The sequence below is a fragment of the Manduca sexta genome, chromosome 24 (genome assembly GCF_014839805.1).
Source record: "Manduca sexta isolate Smith_Timp_Sample1 chromosome 24, JHU_Msex_v1.0, whole genome shotgun sequence".
NCBI classification, from domain to species: Eukaryota; Metazoa; Arthropoda; class Insecta; order Lepidoptera; family Sphingidae; genus Manduca; species Manduca sexta.
This window is the reverse complement of record NC_051138.1, coordinates 2,205,696-2,220,787: the sequence shown is the minus strand read 5'-3', so window position 1 is coordinate 2,220,787 and position 15,092 is coordinate 2,205,696. Positions and strand designations below refer to the sequence as shown.

The following is a 15,092-nucleotide window of genomic DNA, read 5'->3' as shown; positions in this document are numbered from 1 at the left end:
ACCTGATTTTTTTGAAGACCCGGACGCGCCTCAAGCACCATCGGCATCTAATGAGGCTCTCTGCCGACCCCCGCGCTAAATGTTTGGCCCTTTCGACCATTTTGCATTTAATTTTGAATAAAAATCTCTAACGGCGGTGATTATTTTTTATTTCCACCATTTCAGTGCCTTGGTTTTTGTGATAAGCGCTTAACCCTTCGTTTTTAATTTTTTGGAAGATTTTTTTAAAAAATGTTGAGCGGTGTAATTGTTTTTAGGACAATGAGAGCCAGTTGCACAAAAACATTTTTAAAGAAGCGTTTTACTGAAAATAGAATTGTTTTTTTTTTATAAAACACTGAATAATTTATTGCGTCTGCCAGTAACTCATTAAATGGTATCACAAAATTCTTAAGTCTTTCATCGTCTTTAAGTTATAAAACCCAATAGCAGGCAGTTTCATTTTTGATAGATCTCACAACTCAATTCTAACTAATTTTAGATCGACTAGGACAAATTACCTGAATCCCTTTAGCCGACTTCATCCAAAATCGATCACGAATTAATTCAACTATATTTGGTACATAAAACCGGCCAATGCACCGGGCCGATGTCGTAATCCAATTCACAATAACTTCAACCAAGTTGAACAGACTTAGTGATTTAAATTTACAACTCGGTCCATCCCGGGCGCACTTGCAATTTTAACGATCACCCAACTTTAAATCAGATTTCGCCGTAAGATGTTGCTAATAGTTGAATTTTAGTTAATGTATTGGTTTTACTGGCCGTTTATGGTGGAAGTTTTACTTGGTTTCTTGGTCTCTTTTGTTAGAAAGTTCTTGGGATTATTAAAAGTGTTTGGATCTATAATATTTAAGTATTTTTCTGTAAACTGTACAGAAATATTTAATATAATAAGTGCTGATTCAATTTAGATACATGCCTAGAAATAAAACCTAACAGCTCACTTCACTCCTAGACCACCGCTCCTTAACTTAAATTATTTTTGAAGCGTCCCATAACCAGAAGATGTATAACATAATATTTTATGCGCGCCGAGCTAACAGGCAATTTCATAACCTCAATTTATACAGCGTAACTTTATAATGTTGCCAACCGTCACATAACCAAGATAATAAATGCGAACTTTATCGAGTATTAAAAAAGAGACATATTCTAGCGAAAAATTCGAAATTTATCGACCATAAAAAACAGTGTAAGAATTTAACGAATGAGTTGAAACGCCGAAGGGACATCTCAATGTTGATGGCATCTCAGGATAATTTAGTGGAGTGGCGTTTTTATTTTAGCCGAGTTTATGAGATCGTTTGCGGTGTTGCCTCCCCTTTATATTTACTGCCGATGGTGATGGCACCTTAACTTTGAAGGAAACCCTTTGGATAAATCCAGTTGTGGCAATTTTATTCGCGTACAGTGCTTAGGTATGAACGACATTGGAAATTAATAAATACAAAAATATTCTTAAATTAATAAATTAACCAAGGTCTAAAGCAAACTATTAAGTATAGGTGTCCCAGAATTAGCTAACATCATCAAAACCAAAACTAGTTCACAATTCAGTTCAATATTCATAAATTCTCTAAAGACAATACAACTAATTTCCATTGTACTCTCAAGTCATACACTTAAATCACTGTACCAATTTCCATAAAATAGGAACACAACGGTAAGTAATAAATTCCCTAGCTTGTTGGAATTTCGGCTATTGTCTAGATTTCGAACGGGGTGGAGCCCTCCCATACTAAAATCGGAGGACTTGCTGATCACAGATACTTCAAGATGATTCTAGAGAACCTCTCGTCTAATGCAATCTTCTTGAAACTGAAGATATCCATGCCCCCACTGATTTACATAATTTGTAATCTTGCCACTTGAATTTACAAGTCCAATATTCGCTACAAACTTTATTCTGGCAACTGCCTGAGGAGGAAAGTTTCTACGAAAAACGTGAGCTCACTGGAATCATTTACGATCCTGAAAATTTGCTTTGCCATTAAATCCATATTATTGTAAAAAAGGTAAAATTGATTTAGTTTGCGACACATATTATTTTGATCAATTACTTCACCTGTGGTTAGAAAAATTTTCTCTTATTATAGTTTTGCTTTGACCAATTTTATTACTCTACTTATTAGTTTACATATACGATAATAAATTACTTATTTCAAAATTAACTTAGGTTTCCATTTTCCCAAACCACTCTTCAGCAATTACCTCTGCGAACATTTAAAACCTCTCTATTAATTCTCAGTCCGCTACCGCCACTTGGTATTCCCTCATTAGCAGTTAATTTTATATCCGCAGTAACTGTTGTGCTATTTTCTAAAACCCGACCACCTGACCCCACTAAACCGGCAATAAATTGAACAGAGGTGCCTAGCTCACATTGAAAATACAATTCCACTTGATTCACTACAATTACTTTAGCCCGTTTTATTTTAACAATCTTAGGGAAATGTTAATTGACTTTAAAACTTTGGAGATAATCTCCCTTGAGGTACGGTTAAAGGATTTTTGCAAGATGGTAAATATAATTGGAATGGTAATGTCTCAGCAAAAGGTTTTGGTCTTCTTTCTAGTGAAGATTGCGTCCATAGATACAATATTTGAATATTTATTAACCGTCTAAAGGTTTCATCAAGCAAAGACCATCAACTTCGTAGATCCACAGGATGGTAATAACTTTTGCCATTTATTTTTTGGATTACTCACAAACTACCAAAAAATCGTGATAATAATCACAGACATAAACAAATCACAAACCACATTTAATACCGCCGTCAAAATCGTCCTCCCTAGCAATGAAAAAAATCTTATAAATATGAATGTTGCACAGACGATTGGACTCCCTCTGAGCGATGTTTGGTCTAAATCTGGCACCCCTTATGATAATTTTCACCTGAGTGTAGCGCGGGCGTCCCGCGGCGCTCCGCAAATTTATGTGCGTCCCGATATCATCTTCATAGTAAGAATTCGGGGCACAGTTTAAAGAGTAGATATAAACGTTCTAGAAACGATATCAGACATTTTATTTGTCAGTACATTGATTTTTTATTGTAAATATTTTTAATTTTTATTTTTGGTAACGATTATAGTTGGAAATTAATATTTAAAACTACAGATTTGACGAGCTATTTGAGACATAATGAGAAAATATTATAGACCAAATATTTAGATAGCACAATGATTTCCGAGCTACCATCTAATCCACAATTCTTATTTGTTCCAAATATGAGACGCACCACTATTATCTTGACTTTTAATCTTTAATCCTTTAAAATAATATTGATAAGATATGCAGCGCGTAATTTATCGTAAAAATTACTATCTCTCCTAAAAACTAAACTAAAAAACCACGTAATTTCCAAACCCGTCTGCAATCTCTATTTCCTCTTCCAAATTTCCTATATCTTCGGCATTATAAGGGGAGTGTCGCTTACAATACTACGATGTTAACCACGAGGTATATTTGCATAATTCATTGGAGCCTCGAAGGGTCGCGACGTATGCTCCCAGTTAATATTATGCCAAACGATGATTGGAGTCGTAAGCTTTTAGTATTGTTTGTGAGAGATTTAATAAATGTAAGACATGTTCTTTGGTATTTTGGGAATTGTTTTAAGGTGGTAGCTCAAGGTCCATTTTCATACATTTTGTTTCGGCTTTAATCTGGGTAACTAAACAAGTATTGGCAAGTAAAGAATTTAAATTCACGTCTAGTTAGTGATTAGTTCTCGCAGTTGAAAGAAAAACGTAAAAATAATTAATAATCATGGATATTTCGGCCTTTAAAATTTAATATGACGAAATTTTAAAGGCCGAAATATCCATGATTATTAATTATTTTTACATTTTTCTTTCAACTGCGAGAACTAATCACTAACTAGACGTGAATTTAAATTCTTTACTTGCCAATACTTGTTTAGTTACCCAGATTAAAGCCGAAACAAAATGTATGAAAATGGACCTTGAGCTACCACCTTAAGATTAATAATTTAGATTCATCAGTTGCTACATATTAATTACTATAAAATATTTTATTGCACGTATTATATTCTAGAAGTAATTTAGGCCCTAGGCATAAAGTATATCTAAACAAAATGTTCAGTCTAAAACAAAATCCAAATTTTATAATCTCAAAAAATCTAGATAGATTCTTTCTACCCAGATCACTAAGAATAAAACTATCGAAAGAAAAAACCACATTACTGCGCAACTAAGTTATCGCGTCAGTCAAAACTACCGGCGCTTCTGAGGGAGTCGTCAAAAGTGGCACCGTTGCATTATTCATGGTGGCCCAATCTCGATCTCCCGCGGCGCAGCGCATAACAAGCCCTGTTTACACCTCAGGGACTGTTGTATGATGTTCTTTATGATCTTTGTCGTTATTATAAATGTGACTTGCGGTTTTTGTATGCAGTAGAATGATTTTATATTTAGACGTATATCGTCTAAGTATTTTTTCTTGAATTTAAGAGAATGTTGATAAAATTAAAATTAATTCAGAGCAAACAAACTGAGCAGCATTATATTAGTTATAAACTGAAGATCGTACTACAAGTTTACTGTGAAAAGAATCCGTATATTCTAACTTATAAATATAACCATCTTAACCTTAGAAAGTCGAGAAATCCTTGAAAATATTTTCCATGAAGTAACAAGATATCGATCTCCACATTTCCTGAACGAACTTCAACGATATCCAAATCTGCCAGCTCGACTTGATATTGTATTTAACACCCGCTTTTCATATTGGCTGTAAGCGCATAAAGCCAGTAACGGTAGGATTCACTCAAGATTTACGCCAGAGCAAACAGCATCAATAAGGTCGACTATCGATAAACCTGTACAAACTGCTGCGTATATCGATAAACTGACATTTTTGGCGACAAATTCCGACGATCCCGTGACGCTTACCAGATTTTATTTAATGCTTCGACATCTGGTTTGTGATGTACTTTTCTACACATCGAGAGTCGAATAAATACGTATGTACGTAATATTTGGAATTAAGACTGTTTAGACATGAAGAGAAAGAATATTAATTAATGTATCATTATCTATTCCTTTTCGCAAGTCAGCAGCAATCCTTATAATTGTTGTTAACAGTGGTAATCATTTTTAATAATGTCTTGCATTTTAACCTTCCTTAGCAAACGTTCCCAGTTTGTTGTTTATAAAATCACATCAATAAACCATTTGAACTAGATCAACTTCATCAAATAATCCGACGTTTAACATTTTATCGCTTTTAGAACCACACACGTACAAACTTTACCACATATTCCCAAAATCACCATAACACCAGCGCTCGGTAATGCATCGCCTGATTTTACGGCGTCACAAAACTTCCTGATTGATTGGATCAGTCGTAAACTTTGATTCGGTTATTTATATGCGACGCGACGTTCTCATTAGCGTGTGCTGCACTTATTTTGACTGCTGTCATTTTATAGCTGTATGGTGAAACATAACATGTTGAAATTGATTAACCAAAGTTATGTATGTTTTAGTTTTGTTGTAAAGAGTTACATTATTTAGAGAGTTTAGTATAATACTACATTTAATTATTTATCTACAATGATTACTTGACTAATCTGAAACATTATTTAATCAGCTATTGAAGCTAAAATACGTAAACTATGCGTCAAGAGCGGTAAACAGCGACCAGTTGTTCAATATTGCCCAATATGTATTCTGTGATGTAGCTTATCTTTTCCTACATGCCTAAGATTAAGGTATAATTTCATAAAAAATATCTGTTACAAAATTGTAACTTCACCTTCGATCCCATCACGCCTAATCAAAATAATCAAATGGCGCAAATTCCCAAACTTATTATAGAAATTTCTCAGCTTATCACATAGACGACGCTGTAACGTTACAGTTCATTATCCCAGTTTAATTTTACGCATGGACACCCCGCCATCTTCGCGAATCTTCCGCGACTCGGCCCGCGGCGCCATTTTGCGAAAATTTAAATTCGTCACGATCGCTGGCGGCACTGGCGGAGTTACACGAAGTTGGATTTCGAATCCACTAATGTCTGTTGGGGTATTTGGTAGGGGTGAAGGTATTTTATGGTCTCTTGAATAAATAAAAACCTAAAAACGTACAGGTAAAATGTTTTAGTTAAGTCTTTAAGACTTGCCGTACATTTATTTAATAAAAAACAGTTTCTATGCCACCGGAATGTTTATGTTTACCGCGATAAATTAGACGTGAAAAAACATAATGTTTGTGTAAAGGAAAAAGTAAATTCATTCCCTCCGTAATACACACTCGTAAAAAATTAGCATGAGATATACAAACAAGATAATTTAAATCCCTATCACGGCTGCAAATGAGTTTTCCGTTGCCATGTTTACACCGCAAGAGAAAAAAGTGAAATAAAAGATGGCGACTTGACGAGGCCCATTTCGTTCGCTGACAACAAGATTTGTTTTTTTCCGCCTTCCCGAAGTTTGTAGCGTGGTATTACATCTACATGTATATTATTATCAGTAATAATGGAATATATCAAAGAAGCTTTATCTAAGATGTTTTTGTTGGAACAAAGACAGATGGACGAATAAGTACGCTGATATATTTAATGTTTGTTTTGGCTTCCTATTCTTTTTTAAATTTAGATAAGATAAAAAGTATTGTGGTCACCATTAGTGTGGTGGAGTCTAGTTTAAGCGAGGTTTTCAGTAGGAATACGCTCAACCGTCACATAATCCGGATTAAATACAGCTTAAATATATGAAATAAGATGCGTCTGGTACGATCAATGTGATTAACGTACTTATTGACTGGTAAGTTTGGGTCCTTCGCAATGTCTATTTTGGCGAAAACGCTGCAGTACTGTAAAGAATATTGTAAAAGGCAATATCTAAGCATGAGGCAATGCAGTGCCATGCAATGCTTTATAATTTAAAGTTCTCTTCTAACCAATAGTTTATAAGCAATCTTGAGACTTTAGAATAATGAAAAATTACGGATTACTTTCTCTCGACGTTTTGAAGAATTTGCAGCCTTCTTGGTCACGGGGCCGACTATATTTCTTACACACTCATGGCGAATTCTAGTACACGTACGTACCCATTAACCAATGTTACGTTTCCATTCGCATTTCCATTTTTTGTAAACACGGTCAGTTGTGCGTGATAAAGACAATGGCAGGGGGGTGGCCGATTGCAGCGACGTCACTGCCGTCAGTTAGGATTTGCGGATTTGGCCGTCAACGTACAGCTGGCTGAGCACATCGCGTCCATTACAATTCATAGGGAACGGCATCGCGGCTTTGGGACGGTTTAAAACTTATCAGTCCTGGGTAAATGAAACTTATCAGGGTATATACGCTGTGTAAGGATTAAATGGTGGAATTGAAATGGCTAGGAGAAGCATTTGTCAATGTACGAAATAAAACTGCATTATTTATTTATTTATTAAATATATTCTTACAGGAGTTACACCCAATGCAATTATATTTACATTGTCATATTATAGCCAATTCAGATACAGATAGTTATTTCATATAGTCCATACATTATTAGTTAGAGTTTCTATAGTTATCTTTATGAATTCCGCCAGTGTACAATTAAAGATATCTATGTTTCGCCCAACTTCATTAATAATGTTTATGGCTCTTAGTACTGGAGCGAAACAATCAATCAAAAAAATCAAATCAACGGGCTAATTCAGTAGGTACCTATACTTTTTATTTAAATAGTAAATTTTGAGAATATAGAACAGGCTACCGCGACAAGTGCGGCTGAATTATTGAAATATGAACTGAAAAATTAACGTTCATCATTATAAGTAAGATTGGTATACACATATCGAAGACTTGTTTGAAGCCGGATCAAAAACTGTTGGATGCAATGATAAATATAAATGTTTTTTTTTGTTGCACAATGGCAACACTGGCTGTATAGTTTCTCTGTCGTTGATTTATCTCTTCCCCTTTCTAACGCCATGGCTGATCGAGTTTGTGGGCCTTCAATTAAAAAGCTACTAATATAAGCACGAGTTTTTTATTTACACTTCAGGACGCCAACATACTATATATTTAACAACAAAAACGTAGTCAAATATAAAACAATTCAAACGGTACATCTTCGCAAGATTCACTCGTAGACTCAATACTCGAGACCTGCTCACTTACTAGTGTAGTAACATTATCCCGAACCCTTTCCAGATCCTGCAGTCCAGTCACGCCCGGCCGTATTGATTAGCTAATCTGTTAGCAGCGTATGAGACGCCGTTAATTAATGATCAGGAAATTCCATTACGCAATTAGCTTGCTTACGTCTTAGTAATACACGAAATGCCTCATTGGTTGAATAATTCATAGCAGCATGCGTGATTGTATTTGCCAGGTGGAACAATAGGGCTTGTTAGAGCTAGGCCAAGACCTGGATCGTAGTTAATCGATCTGCGCTCTGATTGGAAGCTTGATTAGGGATATTGCTTTGTAACTGTAATATTACATGGGTAACGTAGAATGTTTCTTGTATTCAGTCTTTGGTTTGCTTGAACTTCTGTACGAAAAGGAGATTGATATAAATGTACTTATTTCCGCCTAGATTATATAATCATATTGGAATTGAGAATTATCTGTATTCCATTTCTGGCTAAAACGCATATCGTTATCATCACAATTAGCAGATAAAATCCAAAAGATTTACATCTATCTATACATATTATAAAACAAAGTCCTCTTTTCTGTCTGTATGTTATGGATTTTCTCAAAATCTACTGAACTGATTTATATGAAATTTGGTATAGAGATAGATTAAGATCCTGGGAAGATTATAAGCTATTTTCTATCCCGAAAAAAATATAAAAGGACTTTCATCCTTATAGATAGTCATATTAAAAGAATCTTCAAAAAAATACTCCAAGAAAAAACTTATTTTGTCGCTATTCTTGAAAAACAACTGTAACAGGATTACGGAACAAAAAATATTTACCAAAATATATTTCCAAGCAAATCGTCAATTATTCGTTCCCGTTTCACACGAGCCGATATCTTTTCAACAGCGTACGAACAAAACGGGGCCAGTCAAAAACGCTTTTAAATTTCAATTAGGGTAAGGATTTGCAGCCAATGGACCGTTTGATTCGAACCCGGCACCCGTCGGATAAAGCCGCTAAGCCGGCTGACTGACAGCCGGGCTTCTGTCACCCAGCTCCGAACACCGACATTTGCAAATTAATATTTAATCACAGGGGAAGGTGGAATTATTTTATGAAATATTAACGCATTTTTAAGATGCCAGTTGCATTTTAATTATTGCTAATTGATGGTGTGTTTGTATGGAGTGAGTTGGTATACTTCCTTGCGTGCTAACTAATGCTTTACATGTATTTCTTGACTAAAGAGCTTTGATATTTATGAGTTTTGGAATGTAGGCAGAAACCAGAAGAAGAACAAATGATGAATACTAGACTACACATTCTAGACTATTTCTCCTTGGACATTCTTATTTGTCCTATACTATTCTTCATTAAAGAAACACTGATAATTATTATACCTCTAATAAACTATTTAAAAAACCATTTCGCTATATCACTGGCTCAATATTACAAAGTTCTATGTTAATGTTTACTTACGTTGCTAAAAATTAGAAAAGACAATAATTCATTGTTCCTTTGTTTATTTTTCGGGATTATTGTAAATTGAATTTGCACATCAAATAACATACACCGTGTAATACTAAGACAGCGGTATAAAACCCACATAAATACGTACAAGTAAAGTTTACAATAGTATACACCACTAATCTGTTATAGTGCCACAAGCCGACAAAACAGGTGTAATTAATTCCCAACCAATTACACGACTCGTGACTCGCGACACACTCTAGACTCATGCCTCGTTCGCCTGTCACAACGACATAACCTGTGTGACAGCTGTCAGTCTGTCTGTGACAGTTTAGTAGGGGAACTTACCGGATGCTGGTTTGTATTAAAAATTTAGAAGGAAAGAGAACGATAATCATTGTTTCGTATGTGACTTTAACTCTATTATAAATATCATAAAGTAAAAAATTGTGCATTACACACATAGTCTCAAATACCTTAGTTAATCTTATTTTGTCATTTTTTATTTGAAACAGATGTCAGATTGAAGCAGTCTTAGCAACAACTTGTAAGCTTTATATTGATGTATTAGCTACTGCTAATTACAACTTTATATGCTAGCCCCCTTTACTAATTACACCTTTGCCTGTAAATATTTCCGATGAATTAATAATTGATTTTACATTTCGGAAAACTCGACTGGCTCACAAAAACGCCGGTATCGAGTAATAAATATCGAGTCGATGTAAACGAGGCCTGACATCGCGTAACTTGAACGTAACCGACGATAAAATGCAACCGGCGACAAACTTTAGCACAAAAGTGGCGATATGACGCGCCGCCAAATTTAATCAAAATTTAATATTATCTGGCAAGTTTGGTGTGCACGGCGTCGCGGCGTGAAGTATGCTCTACCTGCGATTACGCAGTTTTACTGCTTAAATTTGATTACAAACTCCTTCATGCTACAATATAACGGCATTAAGTATGGTTTCTTATCGCAATTATCCATGATTTATAGTTGATTTGACATCTGACATGATGTCATCTTGTCGGACAATTCCAATTCCAAACGACGTATTTGCCAAACCGAAACCCTACAATCAAAATTCAAACCCAAACCCTTCCTACAGCCCAAGAACGCCACAACACAATAACCAACTAACCACTGGCCACTAAATATGCTTCACTAGCGTCAAATTCAGACACTAAGGAAACCATTTAGCGCCGCTCGCTATAGTCGGTTGCATTGTTGCTCGTATCAGTTTGAGCCACTGGAGCGGATTTGGGAATTAAATTCTGGCCATTTAGGTTAGTTTGTTTTCTTCCTGTTTTACCTTGAATTTTTGGCTAAGAATCTGAAGATCTGGTGAGAATATCTGAGTGTTCTTGCTACATCCCGCGAACAATTTGTGGTTATTTTTAAGTGAACGTAAGTACAAAGTACGTAATTCGCGTTTTGGGTTTGTGTATAGCTAAACGATGATTCCTAAGTAAATATATTGAAACGTTAAACGAAAAAAAAAGGGAGAAAAACGTTCATAAAGGTCGTACGATCACGCTGGATGCAGGCGCTTTCGACAGGCCCGTCTGGAAATCTTTGGGGGAGGTCTATGTCCAGCAGTGGACTCTATGTGGCTGATGATTATAATGATATTGAAACACTGTCATTGTAACTCTCTAGCTGATTATAAACTCTCGACATTTTTAAACATTAAAAAAAATAGCACTAATATATTTTCTACATAAAAATTTCGGAATTTCACAGTTAATAATAATAATAATAATATCAGCCCTGTATGATATACTTGCCCACTGCTGAGCACGGGCATCCTCTACTACCGAGAGGGATTAGGCCTTAGTCCACCACGCTGGCCTAGTGCGAATTGATAGACTTCACACACCTTCGAAATTCCTATGGAGAACTTCTCAGATGTGCAGGTTTCCTCACGATGTTTTCCTTCACCGTTAAAGCGAACGATAAATTCACAAAGAATACACACATGATTTTTTTAGGAAAGTCAGAGGTGTGTGCCCTTTGGATTTGAACCTGCGGATATTCGTCTTGGCAGTCCGTTCGACACCCAACTAGGCTATCGCCGCTTACACAGTTAGCATAGTTCTAAATTCAAACCATCGCATAACTAACCAAAATACCAGTGCATTATTCGTATTCCCAGGTTTACATCTAAATACGTCCCTGCATGGGAAATAGCGTAGATTTACTTGAGAGCTATTGTTTGGGCTCGGTTCGTTTAGTGCAGATTTAGTGGGTGCTTGCGGGCCGCGGTTTTCGCTTGGAAATTATTACCCCACCATACTTTTGATACATTATACGAGAGTATTTACTCAGGATCATGGTTGGTATCACAAATATTACATACTAGCTTTTGCTTGCAGCTCCACTCGCCTACAATTTTTTCTGGGATAAATAGTAATTTATTCACACAGCGGAAATCAAAAGAAACAAAAAACGTTTACAAACACACCTTAAGATTCACAATATATATTAAATGCGTTTATTATTCAACAAATCAAAACCTATACGGTATTTTCCGTTGACCTAGAGACATGAAATTTTGGTAAGTAGCAAGTACAGTACATGATAAGACATTACATAATAGGATTTAACATCTCGTGTCTCAGGATGGCGAGCGCAGTGGAATACCAAACAATACTTTGTAATGAGGTATTGGATGGTGCTTTTGCTGATTATGAGCGGTCGTATCGCTTACTATTAGTCGAACGGCAAGCTCGTCTCGTCATTAAAAGCAATAAAAAAAAATAAAACCATGTGAAGGAAAAATTCTGAAAACCGTAAATATGTACTTTAATAGTAAAATAATCTCATTTGTACGGAAACGTCCGTGCGTGAGTCTAACTCGCTCTTGTTCGACTTTTTACACTGGCAATTTATGTGTTAAAAGTCGATCAATTACTAAAAGTAACAGTATGACTTATCATTAATATCATTAATCAAAATTGTTGAACTTACGAAATTATTAAGACGTTTCTTACGTAATTATGTCCGAGATTCGTCTCTCGAAAACAAAAATAATATCTTTAAACCATGATAACCTATTCCAACTGAACAAAGGAACATGTATATGTACATATATAGTCTGTCTTTGTGAAACGTCTAGTCAATCAGCAGTAACGGTGTAGCGACGTGTATGGACGGCATTCTTGTGGCTCCGAGCACAAAGCTCCGAGTCAGGACTCTCAATATTGATCTAATATATCTAGCTAATGTTTTGGTTTATCTTCTGGAATTATTCTATGTTGGGAACAGAAACGATTTTGATTAAAATAAATAGTTTTACCATTTATTCAAAGAAATAGTTTAAGGAGTTAATGACCAACTGCCTCGATCTCCCAAACGCTCAATGTTTTTAAGCAAAGAGTTTAACATGTCTCATGTATGAGACCCCGCCTGGGTTGGTAACAGCGCAATGTCTATTTCTGCCACCAAGCAGAAGTGTGTCGTCCAGTGACTACCGTACTACTTTTGTTCCGGTTTGAAGAACATTAAAATTTTTCAGAATAAACACGGTTCATACAATTTTATTGTGTGTATTCGCTTTTTATGTTATTATATATATCCAAAAAATTTGTTAAACAAATGATTAATTTTTATATAAATAATATTTCCATTTTCCCAGGTGAAAGTGATGCTGCGCGTAGGAGCATCAGGCGAGGGTCCGTTCACCAGCGGCACTCAGACCTTCTCGATGGATAAGCGCAAGAAGCAGGTCAGCCTGTGCGAGACGGCTGCCAGTGCCGCCTCCGCCCCCGAGGACAGGAAAGTTGGCGTGGCTGCTCCGAAGATGTTCGCCTTCGATGCTATATTCTCGCAGGATGATTCTCAGGTATGTGTATGCGTGCTATATTACTGATCACTAGACATCTGATTACATGGACTGCTGCAAAAACCTCTAGGCAAACTTTAACGAGAGCCGTTGATAAAATACGTTAACATCTTGATTTCTTAATATCATTGTTGTTATATAAAACAGCAATTTGTCACGGACTTCTTCTGATAGGACCTCGAAAACTGGTAATACGTTGTTTAAACATTTTCACATGCAAATGCATAGTATCCCATGTCTAATGTTCACTATCAACCTTGTACACTCTTTTAAAGTGTATCAATTGCCAACTTCGCTAAGTTGATACCACTATCAGTTGATATCACTACGCATTTCATTCTGCAGATGAGACTAACGGAGTTTTCTTTTCTTTCCCAAGCACTGATACTCCATAAATTCTCTTTCCTATCCCAACCTTCGTCTCTCCTTAAAGGACAGCAAAGCATAATAACTATCTTACGTCTGTCCATCTCTATTTTGCACCATATCTTTATTACATCACTAACTATCATTATAATATCATATTTATATAAAAAAAATAAACATGAAAACAAAAAAAAACTGGCGAAATCTAAGTATAAATCATTCCTCTATCTGTTTCCATAAAGGCAAAACTCGTAAACTATGCTATGAAAAATACTGACCTAGCCTTAAGAATGTCGACCTCCTTTAAGAAAAGGAAGCCACTCAGTAGGTAACATATCCTTACAGTTTCACGATGCGCATCTCAGCTTTTCGTACATTTTCCGACTGCTCGATTTTAAGCCAAGGTGTGCGTTTAACTTTGCCCCCGTTCTCAAGTGGCTTAAACGCTCGTGTCCGGTGCTGCTAAAGCTTTGTGAAACTAACAACGCTTGGAACAGAACACATCCTGCCCTAGATAGAAGCACACCTGCCAAAACATTGATATTTAAGAAGAAACACCGCTTTATTTATTTTATTTCACACAAAACAATTTACAATCGAATAAATGTAGAAGTTGCTGTAAATAAGGTTTTATCATTTTATTTTCTTTCGTTCGACGCGTGTCTGTTTAGTTATTTCTAAAATCAATATAGAAAGATACTGTAGTTCTGCAACCTTCCGGTTTCAAGGACATTGCAATCACTGGGTATGAGACTTAAATTCTGACGGGCATAGCTTAATACAATGCTATCCAAATTCATATCGATTTGGACTTTTTTTTTATTAAATGTGGTATTGAGAATGCGTTTGGTACGGTGGCGCTTAAAAGTAAAACTAATTGCTATTTATTTACGGCACTCAAATGGTACCAATCTTAATGTTTGCTCCAATTTCGAATAGAACCCAATTTAAATAAGTAAGCATATCAAAAAAAATATTCCGATCGGTCCATTTTCACGATCGACCAAAAAAGTGACATCGTTTATTATAATCGGTTAAATTTATATAAATATTATTAGATAAGGAACAGCCTCATCATACCTGAAATCTAATAAAACTCATCCTTATCCCAAAACAATTAGAATTCGAAATGATACCACCATAACATTATACAAGCCATTTGGTTCGATCGAGAGCATTGTTTAACAGATGTTGCAAGGGGGGGGGGGGGGTATTTGGACACGCCACTAATGTGAGGCAAGCGCTGCCAAATGTCTTACGATAAGCCGCGCTGAGCCACGTCGT

At 35.8% G+C, this 15,092-nt stretch overlaps 1 protein-coding gene across 5 annotated transcripts in view; it reads left to right on the top strand.

Moving 5' to 3' along the window:
* The window catches only part of LOC115446964 (kinesin-like protein CG14535), a 229,331-nt gene that overhangs the window by 198,649 nt on the left and 15,590 nt on the right, over nt 1-15,092 (top strand). For 3 of the 5 annotated variants that reach the window (XM_037442460.1, XM_030173814.2, XM_037442461.1), the window contains one exon: nt 13,236-13,442. In XM_037442460.1, the coding sequence (XP_037298357.1) occupies nt 13,236-13,442 (207 nt within the window). Of the gene's footprint in view, nt 1-10,640; nt 10,885-12,085; nt 12,156-13,235; nt 13,443-15,092 lie in introns of those variants that run through there. The other 2 variants (XM_030173816.2, XM_030173817.2) reach the window with 2 other exon arrangements.